Raw genomic sequence first — 18151 nt, 5'->3', positions numbered from 1 at the left:
CTTAATCTCACCCTCAGCCCTACGTCGTCCCCACCAGCCGCAACTTGGGGTAAGCTAGCAACACAGCTTCACATGCATGCAGTGAATCGATACAAGCTTCGTCCATTGTTGTTTTTTTGTGCATGTCACCATGTATACCCTACATTCAGCATGGGAAGCACAGATTCCGAAGTCCGACATGCATTCTACACTCTCTTCGAGCAGGATAACACATAATCTCCTCTCCGGATGATCCAATCCCTCTCCGCATTCTAAACCTCGGCTCAATCCATACCTTACATTCGCAATCTCCACGCGAAGCAACACAACCTCCTCGCGTCATTTAAACATCTTCCACCCATACACCTCTATCTCCAGAACCCACTGTCTCCGTCCCTTCGTAAAACACGCCCAAATTCACAATGGCCTCGGAAAGTCCCATCCAGATCGAATACCGCGGCAAAACCGCAATCATCACGCTCAATGCCCCCAAAAAGCTCAACGCCCTCAGCGCAAACGACTATTACCAGCTTGCCTCTGCTATGAACGAGGTTGCAGCACGCGATGACATCTATATCACCGTCCTAACTGGCAAAGGTCGCTTCTTCAGCGCAGGCGCAGACGTAGCCTTTGGCTCGCAAACAGACGCTTCATCACTGGACGAGCAACACATGTATCTCCGAAGTTTTGTCGCGAACAACCTCTTCGTACGTCTCTTCCTCTCCTCAAACCTCTCTCTTTCAAAATTCGCGTAGAAAAAGTAATGGCAAAGCTAATTGAACGAATCAAAAAAATAGATAACCCACGCCTTCTACACCCACCCTAAAGTCCTCATTACCGCCCTCAACGGCCCCGCAGTCGGCCTCTCCGCAGCCCTGATCGGCTTCTCAGACTTCATCTACAGCGCCCCGCACTCCTTCCTCCTCACCCCCTTCTCCTCCCTCGGTCTCGTGACAGAAGGCAATTCCTCCATCGGCTTCGTGCAACGCCTCGGTCTCGCAAAAGCGAATGAAGCCTTGATAATGAGTAAGCGCATCACCAACGACGAGTTACTGGCCACAGGATTTGTGAATAAGACGTTTGATGCGGGGAATGTAAAGGATGAAGGATATAGTGATAGGTTTCTCGGAAAAGTGCTGGAAGAGGTGGAGGAGAGGCTGGGAGATCACTTGAACAGGGAGAGCCTGGTGCAGATCAAAGCGTTGATTCAGAAGCCGATGCGGGAGGCGCTGGATAGACAGGTGGTCGATGAGGTCATGGGTGGGTTGAAGAGGTTTTTGAAGGGGGTGCCGCAAGAGGAGTTTAGGAAGTTGGCGGTGGGAGAGAAGAAGCATAAGCTATAGATATGTTTTCTTGTCATTTTGTTGGGCCTCTGGAGGCTGAGAAGATGGGAGTAGATCCTCGTAGTCAAAAAGCATCAAGTCATTACTACTTGATTCTTGCTACTTATCCAAGCGACACCCCCTCCGTAGCCAACAGCTCTCCTCCCAACGCATCCCTCGCCGTGGGACCTACAGCATCACTCCCCAACTCCTCCATCGGATTCGGCCGATGTGGCGGCGGCGCACTCTGCTTCCTCTTATTCTCCTCTTGCTTCTGATGCTGCACATAACTTGTATACCGTAGCGCCACAAACAACATGAACGCCGAAACCCCCACTGTAATCGCTGCGCGCCTCGTAAGCACCCAGCGCAGCGCCTCGACTTCCGAGCGCGCATCAGAGTTGAGCGCGACGGTGATTTTGTAGTTGAGTTCTTGGATCTGAGATTGCGCACGTCAGTCATGTGCTCCGTATTCCTCCCCTCAAAAGATGGGATGGAAGCAAAACATACCTTGGTCTCCATGGCCCTCTGCTCCATCCTCACCGCCATCTTCCTATCATCAAAAAGCCCCTTGAGCTCATCCTTCAACCCCCCTGTCTCCTGACTCAATCTCTGCCCTAGAATATCAACCTCATGCTGCAACTGCCCCCTCTCCTGGCGCATGCGCTCCATCTCTCCTTTACGTGCATTCCCGATTTCAGTCTTTAGCTCGCTGCACGCAGCGCGGAAGAGATAGGTCTCGTTTTCAACGTTGGATTTACTGACGAGGCCTTCGCGGGCGAGCGCCATGTTAGAGAGTAGTGTTTGGCGTACGGCTTTCATGATAGTGATGGATTGTTCGGGGGTATAGGAAGATTGGGAGAGTTTGCGCACCAGGCCGTAGGTGTCGAAGTGGTGGACGTAAGGGGGTGTTTTGAGGTGGGGTGGTTTGTGGGATTCTTCTTCGGCGGCGGTGGGGATGTGGAGGACGCTGTCGAGGGGTTTGTTGTCGTTGGCCTTGAGAGTTTCGGGGGGAGGCGTTATTATGGGTTTTTCTTCAGAGGTGCTGGGCTTGCTGTGGGTTGATAGGTTGGACGTTGCTGCTGGCGCGTTGCCTTCTACATCTTCTTTGCCGGGAACTTGGCCTTGGGAAGGCTTCCCAGCAGTCACTGATCCCTTCTCTTGAGTCTTGCGTGTCGCAGGCTTCTGCTGGCCCGAAGCAGCATGCTCATATGCTTTCCCATATCGCTGTGTGCTGGATTGTTCCAGTAGACATGGTGTTGTGGTCATACACCGCCGTGCTTGTCGCGTACGAGGCGCGTTTCCCTTTGCTCGAGAGACATGTGTACGTGCTGATTTTGCTGGCCTAAACAGCATTGGCCATAGGAATGGCAAGTTTGGTGCGCTCATGTTGTTGGTGAGGAGTCAAAGGAGCTCAAACTTTGGACGTGATTTCATCATTTCAAGATTTCGGGTGATGTAGGGACAGTTAGCCTAGCGGGGGATCTGACGGAAACGATTCCCCTCAAAGGTTAGAATTTGAACTCGCGAAAACTAAACCTTGAACTGTTGAACGCTAACAAGTTTGACTATGTTTATTATGTAAATGAGGGTTTTTTTGTTCAAAAAAACTTCAGTAGTAGGCGTACAGTTGAAGCTTGAGAAATTCCAACAAATGATAGGCATTGATGAATACAAGTTGATTTCCACCTCAGCAATCACGACTAAATCGCACAACCGTGAAGGGCTGAAATCTTATATCACATATGAGATTGTATCAACAAACTTGTAAAGATTTTTTTGCGCTCTTGCTCTTGTAGCTATTTTCTGGGCTCCTACTCCAAGTTGAAGTCTGCAGGCAATGAATATCCCTGCGCATAGAATATATCGTTCCGTACATCACACGCAACATCCACAGCGCTCTAACCCTTGACTGCTTCCTCAAAGCCCACCTCCTTGATTCACCGCTCCATGATGGCAGCCTCCGTTTCTCCACGGCCAGGGCTGCAGCCACATCCACGAACGTGATGGCGGCAGCGTCGGTGCCTAGTTGGAAGATGTAGTCGTTGAGTTCTTTTCGCTTGGCCGCAAACAGCTCGTCGATTGGCTTGATCTTTGACTCGAAGGCGTTGCGGTTGTCCTTAATCTTTTGGAAAAGTGCCTGCATCTCCTGGTATGACTTCTCAAGGTCATCATTGGCAGTACTGACACAGCGCGAGGCGTCGATGATGGCTTGCTGCGTGCCCATATAGAAAGTTGCCCAATGAATGCCTAGGTGTCAAGACACCGACCGCGAGCAGATTGCTCAGTTCTACAAGCTGAGCAATGGGTATATGATGGGAGATAGTCCGGTCACTGACTATCGGCCTCAGATTCGACGGAAAAACAGGTAGGATGCTATAATGGTAACTTGTAATTGAGCCGAGAAGTGCACTAGGGGATACATGCACCCCAAGTACAATATGAATAAAGATACAAGAAAAAGCTTCGCCCACCTCCTACATTGCCTTCTTTTTTTCTCGTAGATTCCAAGCCTAGCATAGCAATAATACTTTTTTTCACCTAGCGGTTGCAACTTCCGCCAACGCCATGCAAATGCATCAACAGGAAGTTCCCCCCATCCCCTATCCTCCGCTTGCAAAGAAAGATCAAACAAACTTTTGTGTGTGTGTGTGTGTGTGTGTGTGTGTTAATCAAAACCATGGGTATACTTTTTTCAATGTCGATTGAACATCAAATAACAAACAACTTTTGGTGCGCACGAAATCAGACGTCGTGTGAAGAGCTGCTAACGGAGCTGCGGCTGGTGCCATCAGTAACATGGGTTGCGGCGATGCTAAGCCGCTGAAACGGCGAAACCAGATTCTGTTCTCTGGACGGTGGGCTTGAGAGGCCTTGGCCTCCGGGTGGCGATGTTGGTGGCGGATAGCTTGGTGGAACATTATTTGCACCATATCGTTCTCGGAGACGTTTGATCTCGCGCAATCTGTTGCGCCAGGACGAGCTTGATTCGCCTCCTTCACGGATGAACCATACGCTAGAGAAGACTACTGCGTTGATTGCAATCAGACGGCAATAGTCTGCAAGGTATTTGCCACAGAGGATTTTCGTCTCAACAGCAGGGGATATGTCGGGGAAGCCAGGCTTTGAAATAGCTTGGACTTTGTAGTACCGGTTTCTGCCCTCTGGATCTGCATCCAGTCGGCGGTCTACAAAGCTGGCTCGCGACTCTGGGGAAATGACAATATGTACGTAGTTGAACTGCGAGGGAAAGGTATCAAAGTTGTAGGGTAGGCCAGAGTCATTGAAAATTATGTTGACAAAGTCGTTGCCGATATGGCGCTTCTTGTTGGGATAAGTCATTTCGTCGTCGCGGTTCGTAGGCATCATGGTTGGGATGTGGAAAACGAGTTCCATACAGCGATCACGCCAGCAGTACGTGAACTCGCCATCCATGTCTTCGCGTGTATCGAGACCTCCAGTGTTGAACTTGGCACCCTTCAGGCGACAGAGGGTGCCTAGGTCACTGAGGAATGATGTATATGCTGGTGATCCGATGTCATTCATGAAAATTTCCCGCTCGTTTGTCTGCCCTTCGCCAATATAGATTACTCCTACTTTGTAGTTGTCAACCGTTGCGATTCTGTCAAAAGAAGCAATGGCACGGCGTGTTGGTTCATCGTCGGGCAGAGGAATCGGCGGATTGTTGAGGTCAAGAGGTGCGTAGAAGGATTGGAAAATGTCTTCTGGTAGAATACCAACATAAGAGTCAGAATAAAATGCTTCGGAAGCCAGACCAATTGTGATGGGTACTTGATGCCGTGGGGGTGACGTAAGCAGCGGTCGGACTTTGATGTATCTCGTTCCGCACTAAGAACAGTCAGTAGACTAGTCTGATGTGTTCAATCGAGAGGGATGACTTACTGGTCGGCGCGTTGTTACGAGAGACGTGCCGGTCCTGGCAGCAGTCTCTATTGTCACTATGCTGTTGCCCACAATCCAAGTCTTTTTCCAAATCTCGCCATCCCCAGGTTTGGCGGAGAATTCTTCGCGTGTCGTCTCATCGCGGTCCGTGTACGCTACCATGTTCATGATATCTACAATAACCTGCCCTTGCTCTTCCATGACCGGGCGGCCAGAGCTGTCCGTGAAGTATAAGTTCTTTGTAATCCACGGGATTTGTTTTGGCCGATCTTCCATCTTCAAGGCCATGAACCAGAATGTAATCACATGATAGGCAAGCGAATTCAGATATTGAGGAAGGTCGTCCTCAACGCTTCTTGGTTTTGTCGCGCCAACGTCTGATGTTGCTGCAAAGTCCCTCGATGTACCACTGTGCCTCAAAGTCCGATGGCCGTTTTGAGTTGTGTTTCCACTCGTACGGCCTTGCTGATCGCGGATATGCTGCAGATAGCGGAAGCACACTCCAAAGACGAGCTTGAACTCGTCTTCACGAAAGTTCTTGAAGAGCTCTGGGAGGCGAGCCATGGATACCAGGAACTCGAGAATGTGTATCGCTGTAGCTGGCTTCGTGATGATTTGCGACATCTTCTGAACGATGCTGTCGAGAGATTTACTGACTGAGAGTGGAATTTCAAAACAACACACAGAGAGCGCGTGAATGCACCATTTTGATGTTCTGTCCCACTGTACGATGCCCTGGAGAAACGCTTTGACCAAATCATCCTCCTCGCTCTTTTCGAAATACTCGTGGTAACTGATGAGAACAGTCAAAGCGTGGAACAAGCAAACCGCCACATCAGCCTTTTTTAGAAGAGTGTGGGGTGGTGGTTCATGGAAGCTTGCGTTTCGTACTTGTTCGCAAAGAACATTTCGTAGCATTCGAAGTTGGACAACACAACTGCGGACCAATGCTTGATTAGAGAGCTGGGGGCCAAGATGCGTGAGCACATAAGAGTATATCTCCCAATCAGGCGGTCTCTGGAGCAGGGAGATGATCAATTCGAGCCACAATGTGATTTCCATGTCCAAGATATTGTCGCTAAGAGGATACTCTGAAGCATCGATGTGTGAGAAGACAACTCGACTAGATTCTTGCGATGGTTCTTCGGGCAGGCCCCTCGGGCCAGGATACATCCATAGAGGTGGTATTGGCCTTGATACGCGACCTGCAGCAGCAACCTGGCGCCCAGAGTGGCGATTGAGGGAAGAACGAGGACTAGTTCCAGAGGCCTTCCGATTCTCCCTCCAGGAAGAATGGTCTTCCAGTCGAGCGTGGTCCCCTGGCGTAGTTTCATCGCTCCTTTCAGTAACAGCTGTTTCCTCTGTGCGGCATAACTCGGCAGCAATCCTCTGGCCTTCGGATGAAGAATTGACTATGAGAGCAAAGCGAGCGTCTGCACGCAAACGGAATAATAGTTTAAGGGCTGTCAGGCGCGCATCATGCGCGTATTTGTCACTCCCAGCAATTTCCCGTAACAGTTCGTACAGAAGGCGGGTCTTCTGTGCTGAATGGATAACGCTACGCGTAAATAGCCGCACATAGACAGTAGTTATTACATTGCATGGGGAACATCCGTCGTCTTTTGTAGAAAATGGATGAGATTGCCATGGTGCGGACGGGACTGGTAGTGGAGGCTGCGGGCGATCCAGACGTTTCTTCAAGAGACGGGCCACATGGGAAAAACGATCAAAGGGTGCTTGATCAGCAACGTACAGGGAAAAGTCTACGAGTTCCTGCAAGACCTCAATGTCGTCTTCAGGCTCAAGTCGGTTGAGCAAAAGGTCTTGGCATTGAAACACAGCATCACCCTCACACAGCAACTCTACGGTGCTGTAAGTTTCCCGCAGCACCTGTATCACCAAGGTACGAAGTGAGCGCGGTCGGGTAGAGTCGCTGAAGATGCCTGTAACAAGGCATTGGCAAAGATGCAACCAATCTTCGTTTGAGGGGTTGAGATAGCGTTCGTCTGCAAAGTAGCGAATGGTTCGCTCTGCCGTTGCGTCGCTCACGCGATGTGCCAGACGCAGAAAGAGATTCATGGTAGCTTCGCGCTGGACAAAATCAAATGCGTCGCTAAGATGATCTAGCTTGGCCAATACTTTGAAAATGCCATCTGCAGCATCTCGTCGCGAAAACTCGTGCTGTGATGCCGCACGTTGATCGTGTGGTCCTACATCGTCGTCGTGCTCCATTCCGCCAATAGGCGGAGAGTACGAGGCAAACCGGTGTCGGGCCATAGAACGGCCATTGCTCGATCTGTTGTCATCGGGGAGAGACAGTTGTCTGTCAAAGGAGGCTTTCTTCTCAATACTGAGGGTATCTGATGTCTTGGCATCTTTGGCGCGAAGGCGGTCATCATCACGCTCAGCACATACACAGATTACCTCGAGCAAATCTCCCAAGTCGCTCTCGGCCAGGAGTAAGTCTCTCATACCGTCTTGGTCGAGAACGGTGTCTATCAAGCTGATGATGATTTGTTCCTGGTCGGTATTGGGCCTTTGAATAGATGCTTTGAGTGCAGGGAAAAGTAACGACATGGGCACCTTGGGCAATTCATTGCGGCCATTTTCCAAAAGAAGGAGACGCAGAACTAGGGTAGTTCCTGTATACATGCTATCGAGCCTTTTCTTGTCAGCATCATGTAAGTTGTCCTGTGTAGGGCCATCCAAGAGCATATGCAACAAGACGGATATCGCAGCCTGGCCAACATGGGACTTGAAAAGGTTGCTCAAAGTATTCCACGCCTGGTCCTGAAACCCAGGAATCCTCTTGTGAATTTCGCTCAGAACCTGTAAGCAAGGGTGGAGTGACTTTGTGGGTACATGGACGTAGGTGATGATGGTGTCAAAGAGCTTGATTCCACACTCGACATCAGGCCTGTAAAAGGTGGCTTTACAAATAGCGACAGTCCTTCTGATCAAAAGATCCAGGTCGTCGTCGGTGAAGACCTTGGCGTTGAATTTGCAAATGTCAATGGCAAACTGGAATGCGCGGAACATGTTGGCGACCTCTTGCGGCGGGTTTGCAGCCGCCTTCTTTCCATTTGACCTGCTCCTCTGGGCGTTCAAGGCGTCTTTGCTGGCTAGGAAACAGGTGTCGAGCGAGGTCAAGACAAAAGAGACTATGCCCGCTTCACACGACTCAACATCGCGACCGTCGTGCGTGAGGGTGGTGACGACCTCGAGTCTTTTGTCGAAAAAGCGATCATTCTTGCGCAAACAGGCCGCGTCGAAGAAGACGGTGCGCTCAATGCTGGTCAGGTTGGCGAGTGAGGCGCAGGCCTTGAGAAACTTGTAGCCTACTTCAGCGACCTCATCTGGCTGCTCAGGAAGGAGCAGGTCGCTAGCCACGGACCACAGGGCCAGGACATTCTGCACGGGGTACTCATGGAGGATGGCGCATATCTTTTCCACAACCACAGCCCTTTCCGCAAACGGGTGGCTCCGGTCGAGCTGGCCAACAAGGTCGTCGAGTTCTGGCGGCCCGCCCGTTACAGGCCTGACAGCGCGCTGGCTGGCGACCTGGCTGATGCGCTGAAGGGTACTGTCGGCTGGATGCGGGCTAGAGAGCGAGTGGGAGCGGACGGTGCCGAGTGAGGGAGTGCGCGCAGGTGTGCTCGTGGCCGACGAGACGGAGGGCGGTGGGGTAGGGCTCTTGAGGCGGCCGCCGGTGAGGGAGCGGAAGGCCGTAAAGAGGGCCTGGGTGGAGGAGCGGCGGTCTGGGGCGGCATGGTCCAACGGCGGAGACATGCGTCTCGGTGTCGCGAGAGGGGCTCGGCTCGTCGCGGGGGAGAGGGGCGGTGGTGAAGGCGGTCCCTGGGCTGGCGGGACGGCAGGCGACTATTGCAGCAAAGGACAGAGGCAGAGGAGAGGGCTATGACAGTAGCGCAAACTCATCGAGGCTATCATCCGGGCTGGTAGGCGAGGCGGCGGGGCTGGCGGTGCCCATCTGCTGTTGCGGGCGAGCGAGGGCAGCGGGGAGGCGGGGGGCAGTGAATGAAGAGGCGGGAGTGGAGGGCGGGCGAAGCCAAGGGGTGGCGGTGGTGTGAGAGGGTCGTAGGGGCGTGAGGAGCGGAGAAGAGAGGAAGTCATGGCATGGCAGAGCAGACCATGGCAGGCTGAAAATCATCGTCTGGGGTACCTGATCCCTGTCTCTTCCGCGCGCCAAAGCTCCCGCCCACTAGCGCAGTAAAGTGGGCGGCCGGCCCCAAACAGCAACCAACGGCCAAACACTTGTCGTGGTGTTTTTTTCTCATCCTCGTCCTTTACCTCGCCTTCGCCCGTTCGTTGCCCCCCTGTGTCTTGCTACTCCCGTGTTCCGCTCCCTTCAACATGGCCACAGACATGGCTACTCTCTCACAACTTCTCCAGGCCAGTCTGGACCCCCGCCAGAACAAGCAGGGTGAGTACCGCCTTTTGTTTATCTCAGCCCCTACCACAGTGCAGCATGGAGACGACCAGAGCAATGCGCTTTGGCTCAGCTGTCTGCACTATGTAGAAGATACAGAACAAGCGTATCCGTACGACTGCGCCGTGTGTGGCCGCATCCCTTCTTCTCACCGCACCCCTCCATTGCCTCCCCCCATACTCACTTTTCGCAGCCGAAGCAGCCATTGCCCAGGAACAGACCAAGCCCGGCTTCTCCCTTACCCTTCTCCACATTGTCGCCTCGGACGCCAACCCGCAGACCACACGGTTAGCCGCCGCGCTCTACTTCAAGAACTTCATAAAGCGGAATTGGGTCGACGAGGATGGCAACTACAAGCTGCCCGAGGATGAGGTCGTCGCAATCAAGAGAGAGCTGATAGGCCTCATGGTCTCAGTGCCAGCAAGTCTGCAGGCCCAGCTAGGTGAGGCCATCAGTGCCATTGCAGACAGCGACTTCTGGCAGAGATGGGACACCTTGGTCGACGATCTAATTTCGCGCCTCACCCCCGACAACACCGTCGTCAACAACGGCGTACTCCAAGTCGCACATTCCATCTTCAAGCGATGGCGGCCGCTCTTCCGCTCTGATGACCTCTTCACTGAGATCAACCACGTCCTATCCAAGTTCGGCCAACCCTTCCTCCAGCTGCTCGAAAACACCGATGCCCTCATCACAAACTCGCAGGGCAACCCCGAGACACTGAAGAACGCGTTTACCACGCTCGATCTCTTGATCAAGCTTTTTTATGATCTTTCGTGCCAAGACCTGCCTCCCGTCTTTGAAGACCACATCACCGTCATCTCAGGACTTCTCCACAAGTACCTCACCTACGACAACCCTTCCCTACACACAGACGACGACACCGAGTCGGGACCGCAGGAGTATGTGCGCGCCGGCATTTTTGAAGCACTCATGCTCTACATCCAAAAGTACGAAGATGTTTTCGGCCCGCATCTGGGCCAGTTCATCGAGAGCACCTGGAGCTTCTTGATGTCTGTCGGGCTAGAGACAAAGTACGACATCCTAGTTAGTAAGGCGCTGCAGTTTCTTACCGCAGTCGCCTCGACACAACACGCCAGCGCCTTTAACAACCAGGATGTCCTGGTCCAGGTCATTGAAAAGGTCATTCTACCCAATCTGACATTGCGCGAGTCTGATATCGAACTTTTCGAGGACGAGCCGATTGAATTTATCAGGAGAGATCTTGAGGGCTCAGACAACGATACCCGCAGGCGTGCTGCGACCAACTTCTTGCGCCAACTCATGGCTCGCTTCGAGGGACTTGTCACGAGCACTTCCAAGACCTATATCGACGCCTACCTCCAGGATTATGCCAAGGACACTGCCAACAACTGGAAGTCCAAAGACACTGCAGTCTACCTCTTCACTGCTATTGCTGCAAAGGGTACCGCGACCGCTGGTCAGGGTGTGATGAGCGTCAACGAAAATGTCAACATTCTCGAGTTCTTCCAGGCGCATATTGCCGCTGATTTACAAGCACAAGGTGCCTCACCAATCCTCAAGGTCGACGCCATCAAGTTCCTCTACGTCTTCCGCAGTCAGTTATCACCCGATCTGTGGCGTGCTGCCTTCCCGCTGCTTGTAAACCAACTAGGCGACGAAAACTATGTCATCCACACATATGCGGCTATTGCTGTAGAACGCGCTCTGTTCATGACCGACGCCAACCGACAGCCCATCATTCCCAAGGCTGACGTGGTGGCGTCATCCAAGGATCTCCTGGCGCACTTATTCAAGCTCATCACCAAGAACTCTGCGCCTGAAAAGATTCAGGAAAACGAGTTCCTGATGAAGTGTGTCATGCGTGTGCTCATTTTCGTGCGTGATGGTGTTTTGCCAATCTGCGAAACAGTTCTCCAGAACTTCATCAATATTGTCAAAGTCATCAGGCACAACCCCAGCAATCCCCGCTTCCAGTACTACTTGTTTGAGGGCATAGGCGCGCTCGTCCGATTCGGTGCGCCCAAACACCCTCAGTTCTTCGAGGAGAAGCTGTATGAGCCGTTTGCGGCTTGTCTGCAGGCTAATGTTGAGGAGTTTTCTCCCTACATCTTCCAAATATTCTCTGCATTGCTCGAAGCGAACCCCTCTGGTGAGCTCAGCGAATACTACAGAAGCCTGTTTGCAATCATCATCCAGGGTGCGGTCTGGGAGCAGCGTGGTAACGTACCTGCCTTGGCCCGTCTCCTCAGCGCCATGGTTGCTCGTGATGCCCAACACATTGTCGCCAACAAGCACCTGGAACCCATTCTGGGTATCTTCCAAAAACTTGTTACCAGCAAGGCACACGAGACTTATTCGTTCGAGCTCATTGAGTCGGTTGTCGCCAACATCCCAGCTGATGCTCTCCAGCCATACTTTGTCACTATTCTCCAGCTGATGCTGACGAGGTTGTCCAACATGAAGACGGAGAATTTCCAGCAGCGCTTCATTGCCTTTTACCACTTTGTCTCGGCCCGATTGGACAAGGGACTTGGCACTGATTTTTTCATCAGTGTAACTGACCAGATTCAGCATGAGTAAGTCATGGACTTGTGAAGATATTGATAGTGTAGCTAACCTTGCAACAGTGTTTTTAAGCCTATCTACTTGACGGTCATCCTGCCCGACACTCAGAAACTTGCACGGCCCACTGACCGTAAAACTGCCGTGGTATCTTTTACCAAGACTCTTGGTGATTCGCAGGCGTTTGTCGATCGATACCCCAAGGGTTGGACCCTTACAACCCAGCGGTTGATTGAGCTCTTGGTCAACCCACCCGTTCCCACAGCTGCGGATGATATAATCCCCGACGCTGACGTCGATGAACTTGGCTTTGGAGTTGGCTTCACACAACTCAACACGTGCAAGAAGGCCCCTCGTGACCCATTTCCAGAGATTGCCGATGTCAAGCAGTGGGTCAGTCAGTATCTCAAGGACGCAGACGCGCGTCACGGTGGTCGCATTGTAAAGATTGTACAGGAGCGACTAGACGATACTTCAAAGCAGGCATTGGCAGCCTATCTGAGTTAGATGTGGCTGAGTAGTAGCGAAAGTAGACTTGGAGATATTGGAAATAAATGAAGTAATCGACGAAACAAAAAGGGAGACATGGGTTAATGATACCAGGGTAGTTTTATTTAAGAATTTATAGTGGTTCGGATTTTTAAATTTCTCCACGCTCTTTGTGTCGGCAAAATTCAAGCAAATATACACACAGACAGACCTAGTTGGAGTATACGTGAAACTGCCTTGGCGTGGAGATGATATGGTTTTCCAAGAAGTCATCTTGTTATCTTCGGGAATATTTGTTTTTCTTCTTAAGAAATAGCTGTCCAATACGCTGCTTCTTCTCTCTCTTTTTTTTATTTTCCTTGCTTACTTAATTACTACATGCTACTGACATTAGCATGTACAAGGCTATAGAATTCAGCCGATTTTCAATATTTAATTTGCCTAACTACTAGTTTTATAGCGCCACCCCCCCCCCCCCCCCCCCTCTTTCCTCCATAGTAAGGTTTTAGTTGTGCTCTACTTACTTGTTCTTACGGCTACAGGAAGATACCGAGCCGAGCTTTTTATTTTTATTTCATTTATTTTTTTTAGGGGGAGGGGAAGGGGCGTAATCACACGTCAGCTTCAACATGGACCCTAGGTACTAGTTTAGAGTGTTGTTAATAAGTCATAACGGCAGCTGTTATGTGTGCGTGTGTGTGTTGTTGTTGAATACTAGAAGTAAACACAAGTGTAGAGCAGGCAAATGTTAATTCGGATTATGAGATTGTTTGTGTTTGTATTTTTTTGAGGATAGAAGGAAGAAGGTATACATGGTTGGGGCTTGTTGGTTTAGTAAGAAAAATGAAATGGTAGAGTTAAAGTATAGATCAGCGCTTTTGAGGGGCTTGTGCCTTGGAGTTGCTTCGGTGTGCATGTAGTAAGTTACGTCGAGTCTGGATGTTTTTTTTTTGCCTATCAAGTATACGAGGGTGATGCAGTGGTGAAGAGTAAGATAAGCTTGTAGTTTGTCAGATTGTAGGTAAGAGTAGCTGTTTGAATGGATACTACATGTATCTATCAGACAAGATTGAACAAGTGAGTGAATCCAGAGTTTGATTTACTGTGACAAGAGACACCTCTGCACATTTTCCCTCTTAATGAACCAAGCAAACTCATCCAAGATTTCATTCGGACCTTTGGATTCACTACGCGCTTTGTTGGTTACGGCAGTTAAAGGAGTCCTGAGGGAGAAGGGCGGCTTTTTTGTACATGTACCTACTCGTTCTTGTGGATACTACTCGTGTATATATACCCGTTCCGTTCTACCCGCTACCTCCTTGTCTCTATATAGATCCAAACCGCATCTTCTTCTTCTTCATCATCATCACCCACACACTCCCCATAACACCAAAAGAAAATACAGACTTACTTCGTTTCAAGACACAGTTTCCAATTCCAACAATGCAATTCCTCACATTCCTCTCCCTCGGCCTCAGCGCCGCATTCATTCTCGCAGCCCCAACCTCCAACGTCGCTGCGGATCTTGTCAAGCGTCAGGCTATATGTGGAGATTGGAATCGATGACAGGCAACGTGCTATAATCGCATACTGTACACATGTACCACGAATGGGTGGAGCCAGATTTCTTCGCCTTGCACATCATAGTTTGGTAAGTGGTGCTTTGGGGAGTGGGGAAAGGGGGAGAATGGGGCTGACAGTGGAACCAGGAAATATTCAGCGTGTATTTGTGAAGTAGGAAAGATGGGAGGGTATAGAAAGAAAGCAGGGAAGAAAGGATGGTAGTGGAGATGACGGCATAATTGTTTGGAACTTACGTACGTGTGTGATTAGGGAGAGCTTTGCATGTTAGCACGCCCGTCTTGGGGAAGTTTCGCGAATAATGAAAAATTTCAGATGCGTTTTCTTTTGTGTTGAAACGTTTGTCTAGATGCAATCCTGACTTTTTTTTGCAAGATTTAGATAAGGTTGAGCAACGGAAAGATTTATGTTGATAGCAGTGTACTTTGGCTGTAGTAGTAAGGCGGTGGAAGCGAATAAGCAATTAGATAAGAGATATGGGATGCGGAAACGATGTGCTGTGGCAAAGCTTGGATTCGTAGTTCTGTGGCGAGAAGATAAGGCCGTGGTACGCATGTTGATTATCTGAAAAAGGATGTTCGCTTACTGTCCTACGTTAGCCGAAGACCTGAACTACAATATTTCCATGGCAGGTATCTTATAGGCAATTCTTAGTTATATCATAATCTATTTCTCATATCCTACCAGAACTTTCAAAAAGGAATTTCATCACTTTGTCCATTGCAAGTCGAAGTAAAAAGTTGCATCTTTTTGAATTAAAAGTCTTCTATGTCGGATGTGCTTTAAAGGAGAAAGGCTCGAGGAAAACAAGATCGCTTGCTAGATGATAAAATAGATGCAACGCCAGACAAAAAAAACGCTCTAACTTTCTTTTTTGGTTTCCACAAGAAAAACGAACAAACGCCCCCCCCCCAAGTGATGTTGATAACGAAAACACAACACACCGCTCTTCGCATGTTGTGTTTGGACTCCTTGCAAGTAGTACCGCCCTTTCCCGTTCCCAATCCCATTGGGGATCCTTAGATTCTAAGTAAAAAAGAATAAAAAAGTGTCGTGACGATAATGGGTATCTCTTTCTTTCCTTGTAAAATCATTTGCACTTAAGCATACTTCTCAATCATGGCCATGGCGCCGTGCTTCTCGAGACCCTCGAGAGCAGTCTGGAGCTCGGCAACGAAGCGCTTGTCGTTGCGGAGATCGTCACCGAACAAGCTCTTGATGTTGAGCTGAGCCATGGGGCCCTGTGCAGCGTGGGCCTGGAGCTCCTCGACCATGGGGTCGTCGACCTTGAAGGCCTTGCCGGCATCGTCAACACCGTTGTTGTAGCGGAACCAGGCGGCGGCTACAAGGGTGAGACGGCGCAGGGGACCACCGGCGACGATCTGCTCAGCAATGCTGGGCATGATGAACTGGGGGATCTTGCCACTACCACCAAGGCAGATACGGGGAAGCTCGTCCTTGAGAGTAGGGTTGGAGAAACGGCCGAGGAGGGTGTTGCAGTAGTCGTCGACGCTGACACCGGGGATCTGGGGAAGAAGAGGCTTGACCTCCTGCTGCATCATGTTGATAATGAACTGACGGTACACGGGGTGGCCAATGACCTCGTGGATGTAGTTGAAGCCAGCGAGCTGACCGGCATAGCCCATGGCAGAGTGGGATCCGTTAAGCAGACGGAGCTTAATCATCTCGTACTCCTCGACCTTGTGGACGTCGGGAACAATCTGGACACCGGCCTTCTCAAAGGGAGGGCGGCCGTCAACAAACTTGTCCTCGAGGACCCACTGGTGGAAGGGCTCAGTGACAACTGGCCAGGCATCCTCAACACCGAATTGCTGGGCAAGGCTGACCTTGTCCTCCTCATTGGTGCGGGGGGTGATACGGTCGACCATGGAGTTGGGGAACGCGCCGTTGCTGGCAATCCACTCGGCAACCTCTGGGTTGAAGTGACGGGCAAAGGAGACAAGCATGTCACGGCTGATGTCACCGTTCTTCTGCATGTTATCGCAAGAAAGAACGGTGAAAGGTCGAAGGCCGGCGGCATGGCGGCGAGCCATGGCGGCATAGAGGTAGCCAAAGACGGTGCGGGGTGGCTGTCCACCGGCCAAGTCAGCGGCAACGTCGGGGTGGTCGGTCTGGAGCTCGTGGGTGTTCTCGTTCATGTAGTAGCCGCTCTCGGTGACGGTCATGGAAACAATGTGAGTGTCGGGGTGAGCCATCTTGGCGACAACGGCCTCGGCGTTATCGGGGGCAAACATGTAGTCGGTAATGGCACCGCAAACACGGGCGCTGCTGCCCTCGGCGGCGCGCTCGATGATGGTGTAAAGGTTGTCCTGGGGCTTCAGGGCATCGCGCATGGGAGCAGCGAATGGCTGAAGGTCAACACCGCAGATGGACCAGTCCTGTACGTTGAATTGCTCGAGGAGCGTGTCGACGTAAGCAGCAAGATGGGCTCGGTGGAAACCGCCAACACCAACGTGGACGATTCCCTGCTTGACACCTTGTCGGTTGTAGGTGGGAATGGAAACATTCTGGAGCTGTGCAAGGTTCTGGGTGTTGAGCTTAAGGGGGGATGCTACCGCGCGACGAGCTTGTGTCGAAGCAGACGAGGGAATCTTCTCCTCTTTGCGGTGAGTAAACTCCCGGGGTGGGGCATTGTAGATGGGCTTGCCCTCTGAGGGGGTTTGCCGAACAGCCTCGGTGGACTGGAATCTGATGGGAGAGGCACGGTGGCAGGGCCTGGTGGACTGGAAGACAGCCCGAGCGCGGGCTGCTCGCAGGAGGTTCCTTGGGACTTGAGGAGGCATATTTATGTGTGGAAGAGTAACGGAGGTAAAAGGTACGAAGAAAAGATACGGATGGGCAACGAACAAAGCCTGGGGGTCAATGGCTTATAAAGAGAATGCTCTGTCCTTTTTTGTGGGCTCGAGTGTACATGTCTCGTAAGCATGGTGCCAGGAAAAAAAAAAGTCGCCATAGCGTATGTAGGGGCCCCTATTTTTTCAGAGGGTCTAGACATGGTGGATTCTGAGTCGGGAAACGAAGGCTGATAGCCTGTGCTTCGGGAAACGTGGGCAGTCGCCAAAGAAGGGGGGGGAGACGGGGGGACGGGTGCTGCGGCTTGGATTGTGTTGTGTCGGTGGGCGGTGGCGAGCTGGGATGGGTTACGTGCCAGGGGTGGGTGACCAGTGCGCAGGAACAGTTTGGCGGGCTGGTACCGGACGATTAGGCTTTTTTTCTTGTGGCCTTTGACGCGTCTCTTGGAACGGAGCCCCGATTTTTAGACTGGATAAAAGTTTCAGACTTTTCCAGCTGCCGCCTCCGCGGTGTGAAGAGTGTGCAAATGGAGGAAAAGGGAGCCACAATTGGGCCGGTGAGCTAGGGTAGTGCTGATGCTTGCTGGCGATTTTGTGCGATGCAGAATGGGATGTGCAATCACGCCCGCCGTGGGTTGAGTGATGTGATGCGACTGACAGGACGCTGTGGCTTGCCGCTTTCTAGTGTGTATGTCGAGTGTTTAGTTGAGTAGAGGCGATAGGGATACAGCTAGAAGGCGGAGTTTATTGGCGTGGGGCGTGGCGTGGCGTGGCATGGCGTGGGGGAGTGTAGTAAGGTTCGTCGCGTCCACACCCACACCCACACCCACACACAGCTGGTTACACGAGAATGCCAATAGTACAGCACTGCACTCATGCGCGTGGCTGCAGCAGCCATGGTGTTGTTGCTCTTGTTGAGCGCATGGCCAGGCCGCGCTTGGCATCATGGCCATGCGGCGCGGCACAATGGCATGGGCGGCGACGACAATGCGACAACGACAGCTCTGGCCGCCCCGGGCTCAGCGTAGCAGCATCAGCATGGCAGCATGGCCTTGGCCATGGGCTGCAGC

General features: G+C 51.5%; 6 protein-coding genes across 6 annotated transcripts; 2 read left to right on the top strand and 4 right to left on the bottom strand.

The window, feature by feature from the left end:
- Positions 1-107: 107 nt before the first annotated feature.
- On the top strand, positions 108-1545 carry PSV08DRAFT_229470 (ClpP/crotonase-like domain-containing protein). The gene is made up of 2 exons (XM_014225032.2): positions 108-686; positions 777-1545. The coding sequence occupies exons 1-2, from the start codon at positions 402-404 to the stop codon at positions 1320-1322; spliced, it is 831 nt and encodes a 276-aa protein (XP_014080507.1). The 5' UTR covers positions 108-401; the 3' UTR covers positions 1323-1545.
- On the bottom strand, positions 1182-2724 carry PSV08DRAFT_404672 (uncharacterized protein). The gene is made up of 2 exons (XM_014225031.2): positions 1812-2724; positions 1182-1740 (listed from the first exon to the last, which is right to left on the bottom strand). The coding sequence occupies exons 1-2, from the start codon at positions 2688-2690 to the stop codon at positions 1426-1428; spliced, it is 1194 nt and encodes a 397-aa protein (XP_014080506.1). The 5' UTR covers positions 2691-2724; the 3' UTR covers positions 1182-1425.
- A 391-nt stretch (positions 2725-3115) lies between these two features.
- PSV08DRAFT_404671 (uncharacterized protein) lies at positions 3116-3528 on the bottom strand (the record flags this gene model as incomplete). The annotated part of the gene is made up of 2 exons (XM_066093704.1): positions 3116-3151; positions 3208-3528. 2 exons carry the CDS (start codon positions 3526-3528, stop codon positions 3116-3118), a joined length of 357 nt encoding a protein of 118 aa, XP_065948183.1.
- Positions 3529-3676: 148 nt separating this feature from the next.
- PSV08DRAFT_208740 (uncharacterized protein) lies at positions 3677-8993 on the bottom strand (the record flags this gene model as incomplete). Its single annotated transcript, XM_014225029.1, has 2 exons — positions 3677-5150; positions 5205-8993. The coding sequence occupies 2 exons, from the start codon at positions 8991-8993 to the stop codon at positions 4047-4049; spliced, it is 4893 nt and encodes a 1630-aa protein (XP_014080504.1). The 3' UTR covers positions 3677-4046.
- Positions 8994-9587: 594 nt separating this feature from the next.
- On the top strand, positions 9588-12888 carry PSV08DRAFT_208735 (CAS/CSE protein; the record flags this gene model as incomplete). The annotated part of the gene is made up of 3 exons (XM_014225028.1): positions 9588-9645; positions 9845-12212; positions 12264-12888. 3 exons carry the CDS (start codon positions 9588-9590, stop codon positions 12703-12705), a joined length of 2868 nt encoding a protein of 955 aa, XP_014080503.1. The 3' UTR covers positions 12706-12888.
- Positions 12889-15177: 2289 nt separating this feature from the next.
- Positions 15178-17125, bottom strand: PSV08DRAFT_229462 (uncharacterized protein). Its single transcript, XM_014225027.2, has one exon. The coding sequence runs from the start codon at positions 17070-17072 to the stop codon at positions 15369-15371; it is 1704 nt and encodes a 567-aa protein (XP_014080502.1). The 5' UTR covers positions 17073-17125; the 3' UTR covers positions 15178-15368.
- Between the last annotated feature and the right edge of the window lie 1026 nt (positions 17126-18151).

The sequence above is a fragment of the Bipolaris maydis genome (genome assembly GCF_028858645.1).
Source record: "Bipolaris maydis strain C4 unplaced genomic scaffold PSV08scaffold_14, whole genome shotgun sequence".
Lineage (NCBI taxonomy): Eukaryota > Fungi > Ascomycota > Dothideomycetes > Pleosporales > Pleosporaceae > Bipolaris > Bipolaris maydis.
Note: the sequence above shows the minus strand (reverse complement) of the source record. Positions and strands in the feature narration are given on the sequence as shown.

What these genes read in the sequence shown, in the direction of transcription:
- PSV08DRAFT_229470 (XM_014225032.2), top strand. Translation starts at nt 402, where the DNA reads ATGGCCTCGGAAAGTCCCATCCAGATCGAATACCGCGGCAAAACCGCA. An exon ending in TTGTCGCGAACAACCTCTTC is followed by an intron (nt 687 to 776) that starts GTACGTCTCTTC and finishes TCAAAAAAATAG; the next exon opens with ATAACCCACGCCTTCTACAC.
- PSV08DRAFT_404672 (XM_014225031.2), bottom strand. Translation starts at nt 2,690, where the DNA reads ATGAGCGCACCAAACTTGCCATTCCTATGGCCAATGCTGTTTAGGCCA. An exon ending in AGAGGGCCATGGAGACCAAG is followed by an intron (nt 1,741 to 1,811) that starts GTATGTTTTGCT and finishes GCGCAATCTCAG; the next exon opens with ATCCAAGAACTCAACTACAA.
- PSV08DRAFT_229462 (XM_014225027.2), bottom strand. Translation starts at nt 17,072, where the DNA reads ATGCCTCCTCAAGTCCCAAGGAACCTCCTGCGAGCAGCCCGCGCTCGG.